This window comes from Sardina pilchardus, chromosome 20 (genome assembly GCF_963854185.1).
Source record: "Sardina pilchardus chromosome 20, fSarPil1.1, whole genome shotgun sequence".
Lineage (NCBI taxonomy): Eukaryota > Metazoa > Chordata > Actinopteri > Clupeiformes > Clupeidae > Sardina > Sardina pilchardus.
The window spans coordinates 13,729,833-13,755,367 of NC_085013.1; the positions used below are offsets into that span (position 1 = coordinate 13,729,833).

At 47.9% G+C, this 25,535-nt stretch overlaps 1 protein-coding gene across 2 annotated transcripts in view; it reads right to left on the reverse strand.

Moving 5' to 3' along the window:
* Positions 1–3,059: 3,059 nt before the first annotated feature.
* cdin1 (CDAN1 interacting nuclease 1) overlaps positions 3,060–25,535 on the reverse strand; it is a 60,659-nt gene continuing 38,183 nt past the window's right edge. For both annotated transcript variants that reach the window (XM_062522774.1, XM_062522775.1), the window contains one exon: positions 3,060–3,422. In XM_062522774.1, coding sequence (XP_062378758.1) covers positions 3,287–3,422 — 136 coding nt within the window. In that variant the 3' untranslated portion in view covers positions 3,060–3,286. The remainder of the gene's footprint in view (positions 3,423–25,535) is intronic.

Genomic DNA, 25,535 nt, shown 5'->3' on the forward strand with positions numbered 1-25,535 from the left:
AGCGAGGCACTTAGTCAGTCAGTCAGTCGGTCGCTGGAGGAGGGTGTGAGCTTGGACCCCTGCACCATGTGGGGTCTAGTTCAGTCCTCTCACACCAGATCGCGTTGCAGCGGAGCACGAGGAGTGCAGCACTCAGGAAGCACGCACTCCAGGCCTGCCTTATTTGGAGAGTAGTCCCAGACTGTTGTCGAGACACGAACAATGAATCTAAAAGGGGACAACGGAGGGCTTGGCTAGTAAATCAACAGCGAAAAGATTAAATAAATTTAAGGAGACAGAGAAAACTCTATTGATGGAAGGACACTTTTTTTTTTGGAAAGGGTACTTTTTTTTCCTGCGACGTCATTCTCACATCTGAACCTCTGCCTTTGAAGTGGTGTTAAAAACAGAAGACGGCGAAGGGGAAAACTGTATTTGGATTGCATTGTGTGCACAAACTAATTTATTGGGGTTGACCCCAGCTTCTCTTTTGTGACGCGGCCATCTTGGGAAACAATGGCAGGAAGGCTCGAAACCAGAGAGGAACTGAATCTGCTGTTTACAGTTTTTTTCTTCTACTCCCTTATTCAATCACTCCATTTAAAAAACTGGTTAGAAAAAAAAAAAAAAACTTGTCTTGGGAGTCCATGAGGGGCTATAAAGAGTTGTCCGAGCATTCCATGCCAGAGAAATAAGCCCCCTATTTACAGGGCACAGGGGGATAGTTGTTTTATACCACTTGGGATAGAGAGGGGTGCCTGTGCTTGTGTGTTGGGGAGTTTATGTTAGTGTGTGTGTGTGTGAGTCTGTGTGTGTTTTAGAGGTGGTGTGTGTGTGTGTGTGTGTGTGTGGGGTGGGGGGGTTCTGACTGAGGAAATCACAGACGACCCGCGGCCTCTGGGTGACCCTCGCCTCCTCACGGTGGGATCAAGGCCCTGGATGGAGGGGCTGCTTTCAGGGTTGGAGTGTGTGTGTGTGTGTGTGTGTGTGGGTGACGGGGGACGGGGGTGGGGGGGTTAGAGGTTTAAGGGCAACAAATCATGCAACACTTTACTGGGATTTAAAAAAGCAGTGCAGTGGCCGTGCACACACTACGGAGTGCTCTATGGGAGTGGGGGATGAGAGAGAGAGGGAGAGAGGGAGGGAGAGAGGGAGGGAGGGAGAGAGAGAGAGAGGAATGGGTAGACTGGATGAAGTAGAGGGGTCAGGCCTAGGTAAAAAGCTCCTTTACGGTAAAAAAAGACCGCCCCGAGGAGAGGGTCAGAGTAGGCCTGGGGCTGATTAGGAGGGTAGAGAGAAGGGCCGGGGGGGTAGGAAAAGAGGAGAGCAGGGGCAGGGGGGGGGAGCGAGGGGAGAAGCGGCTCTTGATCTCGCTCATATCTCACCATGGCTCTCCAACTCCGAGGGCTTGTTCTCGTCTTTCATCGAGACAGGACGCAGGAGGAGTCTTAGGGAATGTCAACCCCTGTGCCCCGCATGCATTCTGGGGGATTACGCACGGCACACTGTGTCTCCCAAACCGCCGGCCCTGAGCTGGTATATAATCTGGCATGCTTAGCCACTTTTCCATATGTTCTGTGGCATGCAACACCCAAACTCAAAACATGTCCGCTAAAAACATGAGCGACAAAATGAGATCTTGCTATATTTGATCACATATCGGATGCGTTTTGATCCCGTTCGATTGAAAACTTGAGAGTTGGACTGACGGGGTGCTCCGCGCGAGCGCTGTGGATTTGAGTCGACAGGAGCGCGGTGTCTCCTGCTCCTCGAGCCAGTTGGAATGGGCTGGACCCCCTGTTGGGAGGCCATATACTGTACCTCTGAAAATGTCCTTCATCTTTATCCTCCCCTCTTGCTGCAACGAGCTCATCTGTGCTTCTTCCATCAAGATCTCCCATAAACGGAACTGTGGTTGTAAACTTGGGCCTGTGAAATGTGCAACAGTTGGATGTCACCCACCCGCCCCCCACACACGTACCCAAAAAAAAAAGGAAAAAAAATCTTTTTAAGCTTCTCCCACTTTTATGAAAATCAGCATCTAAATACACAAATCCTTATTGCATTCACAATGTCTTTGTGTTGGCCATGGGCAACAAGCGGAATGCCAGCGATCATTTATAACTGTGCCAGTGAGCATTACTGATGTACAGTCTTGGAGACGGCATATGAAGACCATGTAAGCCCAGCCAGATGCAGAATGCCATTAACAAACCGCTTTCATCGCTCACACTCAATTCATCATTTTATTTCCGTCGAGGCTTTATACACTTGAAACAAATGATACCAATCAAAGACAAGAAAGAGAGGCAGAGAGGAATACATCAAAAAGAAAGAAACGCATTAAAATAAAAGCAGGCGCACAGAAAGGCCTCAAATAAAAAGGAGAAAAAAAAAGAAAATGGTGAAGAGACAGAACCAGACGGCATTTAGAATGTGGCATTATCTCGATCACTTCAGCCCACTTAGAAGCTGACAAACAAACCTGACAAAAGTTTCTCACCCAAAAATAGGGAAAGGGACTGACTGGCCAGAGGAGTTTAAGACCCACCCCGTTTATGTAAGTGAGAAAGTGCGCGACACCATGTGAGAAAAAGAAAGGCAGAAAGAGTGAAAAATAGCAGCAGAGAGGCACTGAGAAAGAGAGAGAGAAAGACAGATAGAGAGACAGAGAGAGAAGGCAGGAAAGCAGCAACATGTGGATAGATGGATGGCTTCACCCCTGGCCCTGCGGAGCGCGGCGAGAGAGGGGGTGGCGGCTGGGTGACGAGGGACAGGGCTCTGATAAGAAGCCTCTACCTGCCCTCACGTCCTCTCCTCCGGGGCCCCCCGGCCCCGCGCCGGCCCCCGGTGTGCTTTTAGCACTGAGGTACTACAGCGGCCCGGGCCGGCCGGCCGGAGTTCAGCCAGAGTTCAGAGCAGATGTTTGCCAGTAGTCTCGCACTGCAGGAAAGCGAAATTGCTTCCGGATTCATGTCTCCACCAGCATCCCAGCCACCATCTCCTCTTCCACCAACACACACACACACACACACACACACACACACACACACACACACACACACACACACACACCTCATCCCTGCGTCTCAGCAGACACCTCATCCATCGCATCCGCAGTACATACACACTCAAGACACACACACACAGACATACACACCATCCTCTCAGGGAACTTTTCCCTGCACTCCCTACACACACAGACACACACACACACACACACACACACACACAGACACACAGACACACAGACACACACACATACACACACACCTCCCTCCCTTTTGGCCCCTCCCCTGCAGTGGTGTCAGCTCTGGCTGGTCCTGGGGCAGAGGGTTACAATGTCGGAGGGAAAGCAGTCTTTAAGGAGGATCCCTCTGTCCCGCTGGCAGTCCAATTCCGAGATGAACCCGTACCAGTAGATCACCAGGCCCGGTCCGAACCTGCAACACAGCACCGGCAGAAGCTTGTTAGCATTAGCGCACACGTGACAAAACCCAAACGGAACCAGATAACCAAAACAATCCCATTCACTGAAATGATTGCTGTCGAAAGTTCATGGCTTTTTCAACACCACTTATTGTTGCTCGGACTTTTGAATTCCTCCATCGGCCGCTTTGGCCGTGAGGTAATGTGCGTGACACACTGAGGAATAGACACAATGTAGTATACATTGCCCGGGTCTTTTGATCCTTCCTACAGGAAACGTGCCCCTCTGCCAAAAACAAAAGCCATCCTTAGATAAGATCGGTGGACGAAGGTGATACTTGCGTAGGCTTCCCTTCACAATGGGCCTTTAGCACTGTTGATCGTTCAAATTGCGTCGTAAAAAAAAAAAGACACTATGCAAGTTTCATGCCTCTGAGAATTTGAATGAGGAATAGTTGTTTACTGGGAATGTGCGAAGGCTTGCACTGATGGTTTCAACTCCAGCAGTGTCCAGCTGTTACGTATACACACGACCGACAGACACACACACACACGACAGATACACACACGCACACACACGGCACAGCCACTTTGGTTTGGTTTGGCTAACAATACCTTTCTAGAGCTCCATAAATAATACCACTTGCCCTTCTGCTAGCTAAACAGCTTAAGTCGGAACTGAAGCGAAGTTCAGTTCTCATCGGCGGTTTTCACAGATTGCAGCAAGAATGTAAAATGAGGGGAAAGAGAAGTGTTGAGTTAATTTGAAAACAGCCTTCTGCATGGCACAGCTTGACATCATTTCATGACTCCCCTCAATGTCATATAAATCATCTTTGGAGCTATTTATTACAGCCAGACGAGCAGCAGTGCCCCCCTCCTACTGGGGAGACGGGATCGTACCTATTCTTTGAACTTTGGTTGCAGTGCATAAACCCGGGGTCAGGTTCGAGATTCTCGCTTTGTTGAACGACAGTTGGTCTCTCACTCTCTCTCTCACTCACTCACACACACACACTCACACACACAGACTTAGGCCGGCTGGGAGTAGCGTGGCTGTCTGCGGTGACACACACCATCCTCCGACAATAAAACAGGGTTTCGGCACGTTCCCCCGAGGACGCAGACAGGAAGCCGCCCCGTGGGCTCACCCGCCCCCTCAGGAAGTTCAGACGCTCAGGAAGAGTTCATAAAGCGCGAGAGCGATCAATCACACCATCGAGAAGAACAACAACCAAAAAAAAAAGAGAGAGACAGTTGTCATTGACAATGTCACGCGTGCACCCACCGTAGAGACCCTGGGCCGGAGTCTGACCCACGACCCACCTTGTTGACGTCACCCCCAAGCCACTTCTTTCTCCAACTTGCTCAAATCGGGTCATGTCATGGCAGATCCGCACGCCCTGCGTAAATAACTGCCTGCTTGACCCATGCCTTTGGACATGCCGGGACACATCGGCCCTTATACATAACTTATTCCTCTGCCAGACAAGGTGAGCCTCCCGACAAAAAGAAAGAAAAAAAAAAGAAAAAAAAGAGAGTAGAACACACACACAAAAAAAATGAGCACGTGTGATAGCCAGAGCCCAAGCATTCCCTGTTTTACAGTCAGTGATTTACAGTCCTGTATCTCTAGAGTGCGCGGGCCAAAACTAACAACGCTAGAGAAAGCCCCGCAGATGCACAGGCAAGTTCACCGCAAAGTCACACATAGCTGAGGCTCTCTGGGCAGGATTCTGTCCTTTCCCCTCCTATCCGACCCCCCCCCCCCCCCCCCCCCTTCCCTCGCAACCCGAAACGTGAAACATTCCCATCGCACAATCCCAATGCCGTATGGATCGCCATTCTTTTTATGGAAATGTTATGGAAACAAAATCTAAACATTTACATTAGATAACTTTGGACTGAGGGGGGGGGGGGGGGGGGGGGGGAGTGGCTGAGCTTCTCTCTGACGGAGCACTGGTATTTTGTCAGAGCTATGAGAGATGTGTGTGTATGGGGGTGATACGGTGGAAAGAGATGGAGAGGGAGAGAAAGGGAAAGAGAGCGGAAAGTACCATTTTCTGAAAAGGTAGAACTTTACATCAATAGAGAAGAGGCCAGCCAGCAATTATCACATTCATGTAAGACAAAAGTAAAGTTAGGGAAGAAAATGACAAAAAACAGTTACAATGTCACAATCTTCAGTGCTGTAAAGTAGAAAAAGATCAGCATGTAAAATCCAGTGTGTACATGTAGGTAAACAAATCTTTTAAAAATGTAAAGTTTGATGTGTGGATGGTAATGAGGAGGTAGAGAGAGCAGGATGCATTGAGACTAAAGACAGAAATAAATAGCATTCTGAATGGACACAAAGCTCCGATGCTAATTGCAGGGCCCATTATGGAGGACTCGCGCTCCTCACATCCCCACAGCATCAGGCATCAGCTCCACACAGGGAAGTCAGTGATCTTCCAATAAACATCTGACTGCGTAACGAGCCAGTGAAATTGTTTGTGAAATGAAACTAATTTGGAGCCGTGGCGGCCCCCAGCGGGCTGGAGGGAGGTGTCGGTCGCCGCGGCGATTGTCACTGCGGCGATCATTGCCTGGCCCGACAAGCTGCCATTAGCCGGTAACGAGCGCTCGCCTGGGCCTTTTGATTTTAGAGCAGGTACCATGCTGGTTAAAACGGCAGCTTAATGAGGGTGCAGCACTTACGAAAACGAGAAGAGAGAGAAAAAAAAAACAACACAAAAAAAAACACAAATGGAGGTGCTGAAAGAGTAAGCTGTCATTAGCTAATGTGCCCCCCTACTCTCACCCTCACCCCAACACACGCACACACTCATGCACATGTGCGTAATCGCAGTGCAATTAAATGACTAATTACAGGCCTCTGTGGTGTCGTCTCAAGCTTTTTCCGCAGCGGCTCCTGGAAACTTCCACAAGATACCTTTCTTTTCTTTTCTCTGCACAATTCTTAGAATGACAGAGCACACTGTGTCAGACAAAATGTGTCAGCGGATTTAAAGTGGGGCCCAGGCTACAGTTGAGCCCCCTTTATTGTCATTCTCAACATTTAATGACCCATGATTAATTTGAAGAATAAGACAGAACGTTGATTACTGATTCATCAACCGCACTGTCAATAAAACCCTATTACCTTTGCACCAGGAGTTGACACGTATGTACTTTTGCCAGAGAGCTCAAATTACCTGTAATTTCCCATTTCAATTAGAATTTACACAAATGTTACAGTGATACATAAACCTTTCTATATACATATATCGTTTCACAATACATGCATATCAAAATCACACAAAGACTAGTCCTCTGAGCAGAACACACTATCTCTCCTCCCCCGAAAAATCTCTGGAGCTTTCTTTTCTTCTTACACTCCCTAGTCTTTATGCCTAGAACCAATTCAACCTTAGATATGACAGAGAAAAGACAAATAAGGAGGGAAATCGAATATGGTTGAGAGAGAGAGAGAGAGAGAGAGAGAAAGAACGAGAGATAGGGGAGAGGCAGGGCAAAGACTGTGCTGTCACAGCTCTGGTCAACCCTGGCTCTCAGCTGGTGATTAATTGGTGTTTATTTATAGGGCTTGAACTGGGTGGTGGGGGCTGAGGGGGGGGGGGGGTGCGCAACTCAAGGCTGCAAGCGAGGCGATAGTGGCACAGAACCTGCGTCTCGCATGTTTTACTGGGGCAGCCGGAGGCTTTTTTGTCAGAGAGGCCAGAGATAATAATAATAAAAAAAAAGGCGGCCTGCACACAAACAGGATATTTAAAGAGGGCGAGCGAGCGGCCTCGGCTGGACAGAACACAGCTGACGGTAAACAAGCACAACGTCCTGGACTGGGCCGACACGTCGTAAATAACTGCAGGCCAATTGGACAGGCGGAAGGTTATTAACATCCCCGCCTTCTGCCCAGAATAGTTCCATCACCTCCCTTGCGCTTTCGATGCTTTGTTTTACAGCGCTGGAAATGTTCAATTCCGCTCAGGTACGTCAAACGCAAGCGTCTGGAGTTGATGACCGGCGAACGGCCCTCGGTGACCGACTCCAAACGAACACAAATGCTGTAATTAAGGTGGGGCAGACGGCTGTAAAGTGGACAGCATCTTCCACCAGGTGTAATTCTCTGCGACGTTTTTACACCCTCCTTTCTCCGCACTCTTCTGAGGAAAGGTTTGGAAAAAGGGTTGTGATGTGGTTGTACCCGCCATGCCTGATGGCAGGGCTTGGGAAGGGGGGTGGGAGTAGAGGTGTGTGGGGGCGGGTGGGAGAAGGAAATTTACGCCCTGCAGCACAGGATGTCAATACGACTGGGGAGATTAACGGAGGATTAAGGTGTTTTATCGGGAAACCTTGGGAACCTCTGTGACCCCGGAGAGAAGGCAGCTGCCCTAGGCCAGGACTCGCATCTCATTCTGGAACATTCTGGCCAGGGCCGCAACCAAGCCCCTGCCATCGTGACCGTCTTCCTGCCCCCGCTGCCCCTGCTCACACTGATGACCTCATTATGGCGTGAGGTAAAGACCCTGGTCCTCATCCTAGGCTCACCGGTAATTGCATAAAAGTGCTCCAAGCTCATTACCCTGAGCTCAAGTATTAATGACCACCTTCGTATTGGTGAGGTGACATCCAATAAACGCCTGGCCTGCCTGTGATAATGACTAAGAAGATGGCACTTCCAGATTTAGCTACTTAATTTCATCTGAAATGACAAGGTGGGAAGGAAGGTAGGAGATCTATGCAAGAGGAGGGGATGGGGGGATGGGGGTTGAGGAGAAGACATGAAGAGCAAAAAAGAAATCAAGAGGATTAGTAACCAGGTGCACATCATGGACAGACATCATCTACTGACGCGATGGAGGGAAGCATTTGGTCTGTGTTAAGAGGTGACCGTGTTTAACGTAAACCTCGTGGCCCAGGATCTACAACCTTGGTTTGGCCTTGTGTAAACACGGCGACTCTAGTCTTTAGCTCACGTCTGCACCGGTGTCCTGGCCTGGGCTGGGCCTCAGATCTGCAGCGTCACGCTCCGACTCGCTCTGACATGTGCTCGCCTGCTTTGGCTGCACAGCAAAGCCAAACAAGAGTGTGCCCTGGCCCCCAGTCAGTCTGCCTCCAGAACCAGGGCGATTGGTGTGTGTGTGTGTGTGTGTGTGTGTGTGTGTGTGGGGCTGGACTGACGAAGGGGTACCCAAGGGAGCCTGTGACAGAGAGGCCATGCTGTTCTCATAAAGGGCCTTTCAGACCTGGGGTTGAACTGCCTCTGGCTTTGGTTGGGCTCCAGTGAAAGGCACTCCCGTCTGGCGATGCTTGAAACCGTGCGCGATTCTGCTCCAAATGGGGACTGGCTCCTGCTCTGGCCTCTCTCTTGCGTGTCTGTCAGGGTCAGATGCACGTTGACCTGGGGTTCAGCTGATGCGATGGAGGAGTCTGCTCTATATGGCCCTAAATGGCGCTCTCCATCACCCAAATGAACAAAGCCCTTCATTAAGGCTGGCCAAGAGTGGATTCATTAGCAGATGATGCTCTGGACGACGGTGTAGTCAGGGACCCCGTTTCTAATGAATGATCTGAGGCACTACTTTGGCAGGCCAGTCGTGGCCATTTCGAGACACGGTTTAACCTCGCATCATTTCCGAGTCACTCACTTGCCTTCTTTAAGAGCCAAGCCATTCCCTGTCAACACACAATATGAGGAATGAGAGTCTGGAGTATGTCGGAGAAGAAACCTTTTTAAAAAATGTTTTTAAAAAAAAAAAAAAAAAAAACAGCACACTTCAATCAATTTGAATTCCAGGGTGAAGAATAAGAAGAGAAAATGTGCTTTGATGACTCCCTGACCCGGCAGGTCCTCGCAGCTGAGCTGGCTCACACTGCAGAGTGAATCCCTGGCCAGAGACCGGAGCCACGCCGCCGCAGCCTTTCGGAGGGGAGGGGGGGGGGGATGATGAATGGCCACTTGTGTCAGAGCACTGGACCAGGAAGAGGAAGTTACGCCGGTGGTGACGGTCAGTCTCGGCAGGCCAGGCCTGCGCAGGAGCTCTGGTGCCACGGAGTCACAGGGGGATACACGCTCCTTTAACCTGTTGTGAAATCCCACCAGCCTTAGTCAATAATTAGCAATCGTCTCTTGGGGGATCCCGAACAAATCCCCCACTCTAACCCCAACCACCAACACACTCGCGTTCAGTATCTAGCCGCCGTCGTTCCCTGCGAGCCGTGCCCTAATCCTGCCCTTAACCCCTCTCCGCTAATGTGTTTCCAATTTGCAACGAGCCCCTCGATGGGCCGCGGCTGTAATCAACAACAGTTTGGGTTGAAACCCAAGCCGAGTCTGGCCGGGCTGGGCCAGGCGCCTAGCCTGATGCTGTGTCCAGCGTCTCGCGCATTGTCCTCATGGGGTAAGTTCAGCAGGCAGCCAATTCAAGGGGCATAAACAAGAGCAAGTAGAAAAATGTAGGCATGTCATGTGGGTGACTGGCCCCCCAAACACGCACAAAAAAAAGTGAGGCAGAGTCGAGGAAACCACATTAGACGTGTAACGATGTAGATGTGGCTTTAAAAAAAAATCTACTGATGTTATTTCACCCATGACTGAACTATGGTTCTTACCTATTAACTCTGAGGTATGGATATGATAACACAGCCATGAATCCAAATGTAATTCGGATTAAGTACCCCGAGAAGATTGATATGGTGAAACCGCCTCTTGGGGGGAAAAAAGCGAGATAAATCAACACAGCTTATAAATAGGTGTGAATGTTTGTTGTCTAAAGCCTGAGGCCTGCATGCCGCTGTTAAGGCCCCCTTACCACCACCAAAAAAACAGACTGCACTCAAGGGCTCTGGGAAAACATGGCCTGGCTTTCGTCCAAGTTGCCACCTTTGGAAGTGCACAGTCGTGTTACCACCACTAAATCAATGTGTCAGCGCTAGGCCATCTGAACTTTTGTAAAAGTCTGCATTACTTATAGGCACTTAGACACAGCAAATGTAACTGTTTGACCATGCTGGTAGTGGGATGGGGTAGAAGGGGGAACTCTGCAAAAGAAGGCAAATAAAGCCTTTCATCCAGTACAGACAATGGCTAAGAAGGAAAGAATTGGCAGAAAAAAAGTTATTAAACAACCCTAGGATCTGTATGGCAGGGTTAGACTTGGCTTGGCTTGACTTAGTATGATTTTGGGAACTAGGAGACTAGGAGAAGTTTTTTTTTAATTTTATTGGTGGCTTGATTGGGGCAAGGAGGCGTGAGCAACTGGCTACAGCAGCACTGTGCTTACTCAGCAGTGTGTTTACATTCCTGGGGATAATTTTAGCCTCTGGGTGGGGGCGCAGTGTCATTGGGTCTTTTCACCAGTCAAGCAGCTCGGTGTCAGGTCCTGGACATGTGGGTGGGTGGGCACACAGAGGCCGTACTGATGCACACTCACACACACCACCGGCACCACACTTAAAAGCAAATACTTGACATTAGTGGCTTACCTTAAAACCTGATCCTGACAGCTGCGACGTCTGTTTCATGTGACAGCTTATTTAACTTACTGTAAGTACGTTTTAAAATACAACTTAGGTGTGTAGAGCTTAGATGTGTTTATAGCTCGTTACAATTATATTACATTGCAATATAGTAGACTACCAACCTAGGGAGACTTACATGACCATTTTCTTCAGGCAGTTTTGACGAATCACCAAAGCACTTCAGCCTGTCCAGCCTGCATCTTGCAGGAAGCTATGCAGTCACATGTAGCCATGGCCTTGGTAATACAACAAGCTCAGTGTGAGATCTCCCTCCATCTACACACATCCACGTGTGTGTGTGTGTGTGTGTGTGTGTGTGTGTTGTGTGTGTGTGTGTGTGTGTGTGTGTTGTGTGTGTTGGGGGAGCTCCATTAACCACACTCCCACGCCGGACGCCTACCCAGAGTTGTCTCCAGTGATCAGGGGCGCAAATCGAATTTCATTGTAGTTTTAAAAAATTTGCTAAGCAAACAGAACATGCACGAGCCCCGTGGCCACCTCTGTGGAGAGTCAGGCCAGGAGGGGGAGGAGGGGGATGGGGGACTGGACTGCAGCCTTCCCCTTTCCGCAGCCCTGTGGGACTTCAAAGGTTGGAGGCTGGGATGGAGGGTAGGGTGGGGGGGGTGGGGGGGTTGGAGGGAACAGGGGTGTGTGGTCTTCACCGAGTGGGCTGGCCACACTAATTAGCCGCCGGATCAAACTGGAAGTTTAATACTCCGCAGCATGTAATGAACGAGCGGGACTGAGTGACACGCAGGGGTCGGGGCGACGCCAAAACAGCAGTCCTCGGGCAATCTGGTATTGATTTCCACTCGTTTGGGGAAGCGAGTTGAAGGAGGGTGCTAAGGGCTCACTGCTTGTCAATCTGACAGTTTAACCCCTGTCTGAGGCAAGGGAGGGGAAGAGAAAAAAAATCCAAAGAAAACAAACAGGGGGATTCTCCTGGGTTGACAGTGCTGATCTGGGCTGGTGGTGACACTCCAAACAATACTATCCACACAGGGAGAGACAGAGAGCAAAGGAGAAGAGGAAGGGGGGGCTGCAGAGAGGCCCGCTGTGTACATATCCTGAAGGGTCTGCATTGACCAACAGCCTTTATTGCCTCCATACTGACAGGTGGCTCACTGGCCAAAGAGGATGCGTCTTAAAGACATACAAAAGACGTTTTAAATTTCAGAAGATGCATCTGAAAATGTCAAAAATGTCTTTATATTTCACTTTTAAATGGTCAAATAATGTAGCAAAAACAGAATTGTGCTTGCTAACATTTAAGGCCATCAATCCACGCAAACCTTTATTACAAAAGGGCTGCCTTCTCCTTTTGTCTCTTGAGCTGTCAGTGGAGAGAGATTCAGCCCCAAAGCGCTTCTTCTGTTTCATATTTCCAAACCACTCAAGAGCGCCAAGGACTCTTTCCACTCCCCATTCAGACTACTTGGTTGTCTCCCTGTCAGGATGCCAAGTGTGACTCCAGCGGGGCGGCGCTGAGGTGGCTCACTTCCTCCTCTCTCCCCTCTCCCAACGTCTGTGGCCCACCGGCAGAGGATTTAGCGATGGCTGTCCGCATCAAATTAGAGCCAACCCCATTGTCCTTATTATGGCTTTGGGAAAGCGGCATCATGGGGCAATGCTACGGGGGTCCGCGCTTGTCACTAGCTGTCAGCCAGATGCGGAGTTTGGATACACGCGGCTGACAGGTAATCTTAACGTCTTCAATTATCTCAATTAGTGCTGTCATAAACAATTCGATGAGCGCTCGGCCAACACAAACAGATAAACACACACACACACACACACACAAACACACACGCACGCACACACACACACACTCATTCACATGGAACGTGCGGGTATTAATGAGAAGAGTAATGGGTTTATCAGCGGCAGAGCGGCATGGCTTTCCTTTTGTCTGTGGGTGTCCCCAGCATGCTCAGCTGTGCTCTTTGTGCACTGCTACCTGGTCAGTTCCAATTGCGCCATCTCCTTTCATTAGCACATCTCTGGGCGAGAATCTGAAAGGCCATGACAAAATTCATTTAGGAGGAGTGGGAGCAGATTGCCTGGAGCAGTTGCTATAAGGGAGATAAAGCAAACGTGTGAGGGTGGGTGTGAGTGTGTGTGTGTGTGTGTGTGTGTGTGTGTGTGTGTGTGTGTGTGTGTGTGTGTGTGTGTGTGTGTTTATGTGTGTGTGTGTGTGTGTGTGTGTGTGTGTGTGGTGTGTGTGAGAAAGAGAGAGAGAGAGAGAGAGAGAGAGGGAGAGAGAGCGAGTGTGTGTATGGCAGTAAGATCCGTGCATGTGTGAGTATTTGAAATAGCTTTTTTTCTTTTGAGATGGAAAGGACCAGAAGTTCTGCCTCAGAAAATCTGTGGCTTTATTAAGAGCACAGTTGCTGTACAAAAAGGTGAGCTGTAGGAGAAAGTCAGCTAACGCCAAGCATACATTCTTCTTTGACCGCTTCCATCAGGGTAAGGTGACATCGACAAATATTATCTCTGGCACGACTCAACTGACCAACACCTGCTTTCAGAGAAAGTCCGATATCTGCCCGTGTTTGATTTGGTCTCTCCTTGTCATGGCTCCTTATCATAACACAATGTCAACACCCACAACAGATTGAAATCATTTATTTGTGTGCGTTATCGCCTCTTTTGTATCACGTGTTGCTATCTGCCAAACACAGAAACAGGCACCGCATTGCTACTCAAAGCAGGTTCCACAGGTTCCAAAAGCCTGTTTTCAAATGAAAAGGAAATCCACTTACACTGACAACACCCTGATCAAGCATAAAGCAAAAGCACTTGATGGAAAGTATTAAGTGTTGTGTCACTGGGACATAGAGGAAGGGTGTTTGCGTGAATGAGAGCGAGCGAGGTGGACTGAGGGACAAAGGTCCTCCTGAGGAGGAGGCACTGGCTAACCACTGGACTCCGCCAGTCCAAAAAATCCCCAGCATCAGCCGGGCCAACAAACAGAACCCTGTCTCCAAAACTGTCAAAGCCAATAGAACGGGAGCGATGCAGATTCGGGGCGCGCCCCTGTCTCTGCACTTGACCCCTGGTCATGTGTGATGACTGAGACGGCAGAAGAGAAAAAAAGATGGAGGGAGAGAGAGAGAGAGCATTACAGAAAGAAAGCAAAAGACAGAGAACGCCTGTGACAGGGAAGTTGTAATAGGAAATTGGTCTTGGCAACTATTTGTTCAAGCACCAGATTTTTTTTTTTTTTTGTGCGTGCGTGTGTGAGTGTGTGTGTGTGCCACAACAAGGCCCATTGGAAAACAGGGCAGGTCTCCCTAATGAGTAATCTATTTCAAAGCAGTCTTGTCTGGGCATGACAGTTTACTGAGAGGCTTGAAGAACTGGTAATTACCAGTGTTACGGGGCAATTAATGCATATTACACTGCGGCACTCATGGCGGAGACTGTCAGCTCCCCAATAAAAATGAGCACTCTTCAGCACAGAGGGTGACATTAATTGGGCCCTTAATGACTATGCAGGGGAACCAAGCCAAATAGGAACAAAACAAAAGACTCTGTCTGACTTCAGGAGTGGGGTGGAAATTGTACTAAAAATGAGATTAATTGCTGTTGAGGAGAAAAAAAAATAAGAAGGGGGGAAGAATAAAAAGGGGGGGAAGAGGAGAAAAATTACAGGGTTGTGAGAGCAAGGGCTTCTTGTTGCGATGACAATTCCATTAATTAGTCTATTTTATATATTCTTGCCATTTTGGAGGCTTGCCGTGTACAGCAATTTATATACGTGGACAGCAAAGTGGAGGATTGAATGAGAAGGAGATGACATGTAGCGCACGCAGGAATTACTGGCTGTTTGCATGACATTTTTCTAGAATCATCCGTACAGGAAACAAAACTCTCACTTTGCGGCAACCACAAAATGCTCTAATATGAAGGGTAATCATCAGTGCTCTCAAATGTCTGCCATTCCTGACCACAAGTGCTCTGAAGGTCTATGGAAGACAGAGTGTGTGCCTGTATTAGCGGGCCTGTCTGTATCTACACACATGTATGTGTGAGTGTGCTTATGCACCAATTTGTTTGATGCGTGTTTATAAATGTGAAATAGCTCCCACTTCTACACGGAGCAAGAGAGTGCAAAGCAGCTCTATTGTCCGAAGGGGAGCCGTTTCTGCCGAGTGGGATCATTTCATGTCGACGTGGATGGAGAGGGCTTGAGCTTCCTAATGAAAAGGCTCCGGGGGCCTGAAGTGTTTCCTGCTCTACTTAAGGCCCAAACCCGCATTAGCCCACCCTTTCATCACACAAGGACACAGGGCCTCGCAGGCTTCATTCTTTTGCTAGCTTAACGGCATCACGGTTTACACCAAATGCATTACCGCCTCACACCGAATGATCACCACTCCTCACAGTTTCTTGTGGCAGAAGGCCTCACCTGAATGGCTGAAAGTTAGAACTTTTTATATATATATATATATGCACAAATAAACATATAAATATGAGCATGCAAAACATGCCATCATTTGCATGCATTTTTGATTTCTCCACGCGCGCTGTTTAAGTATGCAGCCGGGGAGAAAGGGAGAGGGTGTGGAGCACTGCCTGGCTCGCCGTCACGCTGCACGCTCACACTGTCATTGGTGATGATAGAACTTCCCCCGGCTTCAAAGCCGCTTTGCGTTGGAAAAGGGAGAGCGAGCAAATATTTGAATTGCAAAAACACATCATCTTTTTCGAAGTACGTGCGTGGCGTACGTGTGTGTGTGTGTGTGTGTGTGTGTGTGTATCGGGATGGGGGGGTGCGTGTGTGTGTGTGTGTGTGTAAGGGGCAGGGGGAGAGGGTATTCAAGACAACTTCGAAGAGTTAAAGACCTACATTTCCTGCTGCATGGGCAAACAGTAAAAGGAATAAATAGAGAGGAGAGTGAGGTGTTGGGGTGTGGAGGGAGGGAGGATGGGAAGGGGAGGAAAGGGACTGGAACGTATTCAGCCTAAGCACCCTCCTCGGTAATTTAGCATATCCAAATTTGTGTAATGGGATGTGACACATTTTCGAGGGGGGCTTCGGAGAGGGAAAGAAGAACATATAATGCGAGGGGAGAACCATAAAAGTGTTTTAAGCGGCCCTCGCATTTAGCTGAAATCCACCGTACCAAATCTGCGGGGTCTCAAGCCACCTGACACGGTTTTGATTACGGACTGAGGTGTAATTACTTAAGCCATCCCTCCACCAAAAGCTGTAAAGCAGGGAGCGGCAGCACACGACTCTCGACGCGAGGAGCCTTTTTTTGTCGAGCCGAGGCACAAATGCGGCCTTAACCGTGTATACACCGCCGCCATGCTGTTTTTTTTTTCGTAAGCATTTTGGACTCTTGTTGAGCTATTCTGTTCCGTTCTCATCCCGAAGCCATTCGGAAGCTTCACAAAGGCTGTGGAAAAAATGTCTCTGATGACTTTAAAACTGCTCCAAGAGAAGTGGAAACGGCCGGTAATAAATAACCACTGAAAGACAAACATTGTTATTAATCATGGCATATTTGAAAGTGAGATGTCGTCATTTTCACGCCAGAAAAAACATGACATTTAAGTCCGGGAGATAGTCTTGCCGCAAAACAGCACTCATCTTCAGACTACTGAAATAATACTTCTCTCGTCTCCAAAAAAAGAGAAGAGAAAAAAAGAATGAAACACTGACATGTTGAAATATGGCATGAGCACTTCTCAGGGATTGAATATTAACATCGCTTAGTATTTCCAGAAAGTCAGAAAGCCCCAGAAATATTTGCAGCGTGATTCACATGGGAAATAAAATTAATTCTGACATTTAAAATGACAGATGAGAAATTTTCATTACTGTACAAAAATAAAAAAGAAAAGTACAGCTGCCCTTTTCAGCTTCAAATGCAAGGCCACGACAGACAGGCAGTCTGTCATTTATTAGTGGCATTTTAACGTACAAGCGACTTCTATCTTAAGTACCCACTATTTGTTCTGATAAGGGCTTTTTCCAGCCTTGAGCTAATCCAACTAAACAAACATTTCTGAAGAAATGGTCAGGTAATATACGGTCATATGAATCCCGCATACAAATATTCCACAGGCGAACACACGTTATTTCGTATCAATAAATGTCATGTTATTGGGCAGTAACAGCAGAGACGTACAACGTCTCTGGGGTTCCCGCTCTGCCACAACTGACACCACATCCCTCAGTCCGCCAGCCACCCCCCCCCCCCCCTCTCTCCCATCCACAGGCCCCACCCTTTGGCTCCCCGCCTGTATGCAGACACGCTGGAGACAGCCATGGACAGGAATCAAAAAGAGCGGATGATGGATAACTTAAGAACACAATGACCTCTGTCACAGGGGGTTTGCCCTAAATCAATCTGCGCGATAAGAAGCACGCCCGCTCCTAAGACGTGCACCTTGGAATGTGCGCTGCCGAGCCGACGTCTTATCTGCGGCGAGAGGAAGTCTGAGTAATAAGCATAGACAAGCTACGACAAAACCACTAAAACCATGTTGTCAAACACAATTTACAATGTATATTCTCTCCTCCTCTTGTGCTGTTAAAACAGTCATTATAAGAGGGCCCGAGTGATAGGAGCTTGTGTTTATGGCTCGGGCTTTTTTTTCGGAGGCCTGCGCGGATGTTCTGACCAGCCGGGGTCACGTGGTGCTCGCTGGAGAGAGGGAGCACCTTGGGGCTCTCTGGGAGCGCCGTGTCAAAGCGGATTGGGCCGGGTTCATCAGCCGTGATACATGCAGGGCAGGGGAAGAGGTTGAAGTTGAGACGAGGGCCGACAGGAAAAGGGGACCAAGCACTTTGGAAGATTACAGCATTTAACATGTTAAGACCTTCCAGTAGTTTTTCATTTAGTCCCCCATTCTGTCCATGATCCTTGCTCTCTCTCTCTCTCTCTCTCTCTCTCTCCCTCTTCTTTAGGGGCTTGACTTTCCATGCGGTGGCATCAAAACGGAAAGCGAGACCAAACATGACATCAAACGTGGCAATTACGTGACCCCTTCTGCCGGAGTCAACGGTTTAAAAAGTCCGGCTTTTAGAGCGCTGATTAAAATATGTTTGCTTTCTCATTCGAGATGACATTTGACAAGGTTGGTAATATTTCAGCATACTGCAAAAACATTCTCGCGGCCGTGACCATTTTTTTCCAGGCTCTGCAGCGGCGCAGGTAACCTCCAGTGAAAGTTTCCCATGAACTCAGTGATATAATCGCAAACAAAACAAAAAAAAGAGTGCAAGTCCTGAGAAAAGAAACGGTTTAAAGTTTTAAGCCAGCGTGTTCGATTTCCCTCCTAATGTAGCTCCGGCAAAATGTTTTGCAATCATTATTCAAAGAATTTATCCCCTTTCTAATTCAAACCACAACGATTACTCAAAACAGAGGCGGTAGTCTTTCCTCTGACCGCGGCCCACTCCTTAGTGGGTACTCAGGGGGCTGTGGACTGTCAGCAGCTCCAGGGATTGAGTTCCACAGACTGCTAAACCCCCTCATTGCCAAATTAAGGGAGGTGTAGTAGACAGCCCTCTAGGTTGCACACAGTAATCAAGAGACCTACCTTCACATGTGATTTAAAGCAAGCAAGCGGGTCTCAAACGAACAGCAGTACCGGGCCAGCGAATGTCATACTTTTCAAGGATCATTTTCATTGCTGTTTCGCATTTGAAATGGAAGGGTCTGGCGTGTTCTGTTGGAAAGCGTTGGTTAATCTTTCAGGCTCTGAAATACAAACTGTCTGCCCTGACAGGAGCACCACAATATGGCAGAGTGTAGCGGGGCTGCTCGGACCCAAATAGGACAGAGAGGGAAAAACTAGGTCTGAGGTTAATAGTTTTCACATTCGTTAGCCATGACGCAGGACGGGAATGCGATCCGTCACCCTGGACAGTGCACCAGGATAAAGCCAGCTGCAGCTGCGGTCAAACTGAAGTGGCATATTCTATCAGGCGGCTTTCACCAAACAGCTCCACTTTCTTATTGTCTGACTGACACGCTCGCTCATAAAAATATATAAAGAACAGCGGCCACTTGAAACACAAAACATGACAGATGACAGAGTCGGAGAGGTCCGAATGTGGCGACGGCGAGAGCAGCACGTTTGGTGACGGCCGAGCGAGTGATAAAGATATTCTTCAAACAGAGGGATGGATTACCCTGATGCCTTGGTCCCCCATCACTCAAAGGAGAGGGCAGAGCACTCACTCCGGCTGAGTTTTTGTTTCGCTGATTAAAAAAAAAAAAAAAAACCTTTTCCTGCTATCTCGCTTTGGTGCGGACGGGAGGATATGGTAAGGGGTCTAGAGGTATCGCTCGCTCGCGACCTCCCTGCTGGTGATGAAAACGTCGCGTTTTGACAGCATGCAGAACAGGAATGCGCCTTAACCCCTTCCTCTTTACTGTACGAGACAAAAAAGGCTGGCAAACCGAGGCCCCGTGTTTATGACGTGGAGACAGAACAAAGGGCACTTCTCAGCCCATCCTGGCAGCCTCGCTCTGTTCCGAGCCGGAGCGGCATTCATCAGAAAGCCTTTCAGATTAGGACCAGAGAGCTTTAAACTAATTATTTATATACCGCCCGTGTGCAGACGAGCACAGGGAAAGAATCAGATGACCTGAGAGATATCGTACATTAGTCAGAATTGATGAACGAAATCAAAGGTCAGGGTTAGAGATGCAGAAAGCCCTCATATGTCTCTGATTACGCCAGAGTCCCCCCCCCCCCCCTCCCTCTCTCCCTTCCTTCCCTAACACACGACCAGGAGACCAGTAATGTTTCAGCTATCAGGGCAATCAAGAAGGCAGCGAAGAACATGAAACTCAAAACTCAAAGCCGAGATGTGAGGCAACAGCATATAGGAGCATCTGAGATTTTACCACTTCATGTCTCAAGCCAATGCACAGACAAAACAAAAAAAGAAAAAAAACGTTCAGTTCTCAAATGACTCAGTAAATAGGTTTCCATTGTGGATATATTAGCAGATATGTATAAACCTATTTTCTGTGAGGTATGTGTGACAGAGAATCCTATGTCAAACACCTAACGAAAGAGAAGCCAAGACTCCTGACCATTCCAAGCCCACATTGATTATCCATTACTTATGTGCATTACTAGCGACCTTTACATAAATCCTAGTAGATGGTCAAATCATTGACAAGTAATTGAAAGAATTTGGAATATTTGTCCATCAATACATATTTAAAAATGCTTTTTTCCAGCCTTGAGTTAATCCAACTAAACAAACCTCTACAAAGAAAATCGGATTAATAATGGCAAGCATCAAAATGAATGGTGGAGCCGAGAACATTTTTTTCTGTTAACAAATCTCAACAGTTGAGTTTACTATTAAAAGCTTTTGTTTATAGATATTTATTTTGCCGAGGCTAGTCAGCACATTGCTAATTGTAATTTATACAATGGGGACCTTTGGCTACAGCAGTGTTTGGTTTAAACCTCCCTCAGATCACACTCTTCAAGGGCCCCCCTCTAGGTAAAGGAGAAAAAAAACATCAACCAGTTGGCCCATCACACTAGGTCTTAGCCCAAAGAGGTCAACACGAAAAGGGAAAAAAAGAAAGAAAAAACAGGCAGACGAGGGCCTTTACAGATGCCGCGAAGCAAAACCATTCCAGGGTAACCTCCTGATGAGGTCTGCCTTGGCTAGCCAACATCTGGTCCTCAGTTTGCATGACATGATGGTCAAACCGGGTAATTGATGGTGGCCGAGAGGGAGAAAGGGAGAGAGAGAGAGAGAGAGAGACTAACATTTGGGTGTCAAGCAGTGAAAGGACAAGGTTGCACAGAGGACAATGATTTTAAGTCTAGGTTATTTATATACTCACATATCCCACACAAGAGCTACTGAGAGTAAGTCATTTACAGCAGCCAAAACACTGAAAGTCGCACCAAGAAGATGTATTGGTGACCCTTCTTCATTTCAATTCATTTCTGAACACGGAATATGACTAAACTGAGAACAAAACACACAAAAACATTAGGGCAGACTAAGCTTTCTTGCCATGAAGAACTCTATATGGAACAAAACCTTGGAATCCAAATGCAGTGGAACCCTACTATAGCCTTAATGGACCAAATTCAAAGCTGCTTTCTTGTATTTTTTTCACTTCAAAGCAGACAGCAAAGACAGTGGCAGAGATGCTTTTTGGCTACCAAGCGTCTCTCAAGCCAACTGTCATGACTGCAACCCAATCGCCTGGAGAACAAAAGCCGTGATTGTTTCGGATTAATTTGGTCTGTTTGGGATGGGGGAAGCCCCGCTTCGCCTGTCACTCACAACTGCCTCCCGACTCATGGTCCAGTGCCCTTTTGTGGTCTCAAGTCTCCAAAGAGGGATCTCGGCAGTCTTCTGCGGCCCGCGTTGGTCGGGAGTCTTCCATCTCCCGGTCCGTCTCTGGGCGAGGGAACGCAGCCGAGTGGAGTTCTCATCTGGCGGTGCCATTAAAGCGCGGCGGGAAGTGGATGAGAGGAGACACTTCATAATGGGAATGCTGAGGCAGAGTTGAGGGGACTGGATGGTGTTATCTGTTCAGTGTTAAGAGTGGCTGAGGGGAGGAAATGAGAGGAACTCGGAAGGGCCTTCTATTTCTGTTCTCTCCGCTACTTTTAGCCGTTCATTATGAAGATATAATATCGTCACTCCATACATTCCTCCCGCTTGTCGTGTTTGCGTCACTCTTGCAAAGGTTGACTGTTTTCTTTTTCATTTCAAAGGACAGAACTGTGTCAAGGTACACCTACACCCTCCAGCTCCACAAACATTCAACACACGCTGTGACACCGTGATGGAAATGAGGGGGTTTCTGCCTCCTGATGGCGATCGGCTTCTCTCTTCCACGCCCATCTCCGTAGCTCTTGGCAGGTTCCAGGGAGCCCGTGATGAGAGCCTGGGGACACGGAGGGCCCTTATCACACACGGGCCGCCTGTGTTTCCTTTGCGGCCCGGCGCTTTTGTGGTAAACAGCTCGGCCGACAATACGAGCGGACTGATAAGCGAGGCGGCCGGGGGAACGCGCCGCGGTGGCGGCAGAGAGATAGTGACGGAGCGCTGACCGCAGACGGGACTTTGGTGGACGAGTGGGCGGGGCAAGCGTCTCGTCGAATGAAATGTCGCCTTATTGAACTCTCTAATCTGAAAAAAAGGCTAAATTTACCCTCCCTAGGAATTTACTGCATGGCTGTGCTGCTGTTATGACTGTTGCATGCACGTAACAGGTAAACATTGACCTAATAATATTGCCAATAATGGGTAGTAAAATCTCATATCAATAATGACACAGTAAACTGTGGTTGATCATTCACAAATATCACCCTCTATAACAATGCATTCTGATAGTTAATAGACATTATGACAGGAAAATGAAAAAGATTAACCATTTAACTGATACGAATCTCTAAATTCAGTACAAAAAGGTTATAATTTAAGACACGAAGTGCAGTGTAAGGCTACAAGCATGTACATTTTAACATGTACATTTAGAACTGGTCAAGATTTGTGTGTTTCACTCACACTGTGATTACAGCATTGTTATGGCATATAAAAGAGTAAGGTGGCAGAAAGCCAGACTTAAAAATGACAGCGATAGACAATGACAGAAAATCATTCACAATCATAACAAAAGAACCTTTAAAATTCAAATCATATCTTTACAAAGGATACTTTAACAAATATTACCACAATTTCTCTTTTACATATTTGCAAACGATGCTCTAAACAGCATACCGCAACTTCTTGAAAAAAAAAAAAAAAATGCAGAGAATCACACACTGAACACACTCGAACAGATAAATGTGTGCATTGTCTGCAGAACGGATCCTATTGCTTCACACTTCTGGATGTGGGCAGACATGCCCGACAGCTATACGTGTGATCTACAGTATGCGTCCTGTTTGTGGCGCCGGCTCTATTTGTCACGAGGCTATCTGTGTGTGTGTGTGTGTGTGTGTGTCAGAGAAAATAACGCTTGCGCGTCGGCCGTCACGTTCGCCACTCCGCGAGCCCTGCCAAAAACATCTCGGAGGTCAGAGGCGCGGCGCGGCTCAGACCCCTGCTGCGGCCGCGCGAGCTCCCCCCCGTTAGATTGGGTTTTACAAAGAGCCATTTTAATAAAGTCCCTCCACTCGCCCCGCGCCCCCGAGACAACATCTCACCAGGATGACAAATGTTGCTGACTTCTGCCTGCAACCAAACCCGGAAGGTCAAAGAAGAGAGGGGAAAAAAAAAAGGCGACGGAGAGGGGAGGCAGGGAGAGTGGGACTGGGGGGAGGGAGAAGTGTGTCTCTACACGTCTGACGGCATACGTTTTGAAAGATGACAAAAAACGTAAGTTAATTTTCCACAAAAAAAAAAAAAAAAAAAGGAGGGAGGGAGGGAAAAAGAAGGAAGAGGGAAAAAATGGTAACAAAGTGGGAATTCATTGGAAAGGCATGCCCCGCTGCGGTTCCGACCTCAGTTTGTCTTCGGGCTTCCATTTTTTCCGTCTCCATGTCATGTCACACAGAGGCTTTGGGGAAGTATTGGCGAGGTGTCCCTTCTCTCTTTCTCTCCTCGCTGCACTCTGCTCTCCCTTTCCTCGCCTTTTACAGCAGAGCAGCCGTGTCAAAGCTGCTCACAGCCTCAATGCTAACGGCGCAAATTTGTATAATGTGAAGATACGTTCATAGATTCTCTCTCTCTCTTACACACACACACACACACACACACACACACACACAAACACAAACACACAGGAAACAACTGTGCAAAACGCAAGTGAAGTAAAGGTTCGGAGGGGGAGATGGATGCTTCTTTCCAAGGGTGCAGTGGAAGCAGAGGCATGCAGATGACATGCTGCAGCATCAAACAATGCGCCTAAATGCGCAACGCAATCCTCAAAGCATGAACATGGGGTGTCATTCTGCCATTAGGGCTTAAAGATGCATGTGTCACACGTTGGGATTCGGCGGTGGCAAATGCCATGTGCCAAAGGCTCTCGGGGAGCAAGAAGCTTTGGTGAAGCCCTGTCAGGTTTAGGAGCCAAGCTCCTTAGGAAATTAAAACTTTTCACAGTCTAGCACTTTTCAAGCACCACACAGGAATCTCAGTCGATTCTAAGACTATTACTGTTGACAAGCTCACAGATTCTGATAGTCCTTGTGCTGCTTCCTTTTTTTTTCTTTTTCAAGTTACAGGTTCTTGAGAATGGTGAAACGCTGGTTTCAAATCCATTAGTGGAAGGTGAGAGTATATGGTGTTAAAAAAGAGAGTTTTGCCACTGTCTGTGCTCGCATGTGTTTGTGTGTGTGTGTGTGTGTGTGCATGTGTGTGAGACAGAAAGCCAGGCTGTGAGTGTGTCACCCCACTGGCACGGGGACAGTCCCTCAGGTTAGCCCTGTAATGTCCGGCCTCATCGGATCATCAGAGACACTGCCCTGGGCTCCCTCTTCCAGGTGACACGCTCCATCGGTCCAGGCCTGCCTGATGGCCCACATCCTGCTAGCCTCCGAATGAAGCCCCTTCCCTCCCTCCCGCCCGCCCGCCCGCCCTCACGCTCACTCACGTTCACACACAAAGGCGCAGACTGACAGCCATACCGGCAGACACAAAGACGCGGGCGCCAATGATGAACTACACCTCGCTTTGGTGTGAAAGCCAAGGGCTACGGCGTCCGTCCAGTAAAACTTATGTCTCTCGACACTGACAAAGACAAAGAGACAAATGGGCGCACGCTCTCAAACACAAAGACATGCACACGGACAGACACCCACACCTCTTGCTTGAGTGTGCCTGAGAAAACTCAGCAAAGCTTGTCCACAAAAGGAAGAAGTCATTACCAGCATATTTATTAATTAGACGCATCTGGCCTCACTGGGTGAAGATGAGCTCGGGCGTGATGGACACATCCATTAAAACGGAATACATTATGCAATATCTTGTATCAAAAAATTATAATTCAGTGTCGGGGCTATCTGATTGACCAGCCTAAAACTATAACAGGATTATCATCGCAGCATTTCGCTCGCTGGCCCTGACACCAGGAGCCAAATTAATTGGAAAGTTCCGAGGGCTCGTCAGAAATCTGATTGAGGTTATGTCAACGAATTCCTGATGAAACAACAGCCTTTATGCATGCAGAACAGTAGACTCCTATTTTCAAAGTTCATTTTGTGACAAAGGGAAACAAAACCCTGAAAAATGAGAAAGCTTGGCTGTTTTCATTAGGAGCCCATCCTTCATTCATTCAATAAATAACATACTATCAATATGACATTACATGCAATGCAGTAAATTGAAGCTGAAAACAGGTTCAGAGCATTTTGATGCATCTCAGAAAAAGAGGCAAATATAATGTTCATAATCAGTGTAACTTTAAAGCAAATACCATAAAAAAGGCATCCACCAAAACATAAACAATTTATGAAGGCGAGCGATACCATCAAATATTTCTGAAAAGTCTAGCCAGCGTATGACAGCCTCCAAAATGTACAGACCTCTTTCATAGGAGGGACAAATTAGCCGTGTAGTCCTATTATGCTGTCGTAAATCATCTTTGTCAACCTTTGACAGCTTTTTATCAGATGTAACCTTTTCAAAGCCTCTATTAGGAACG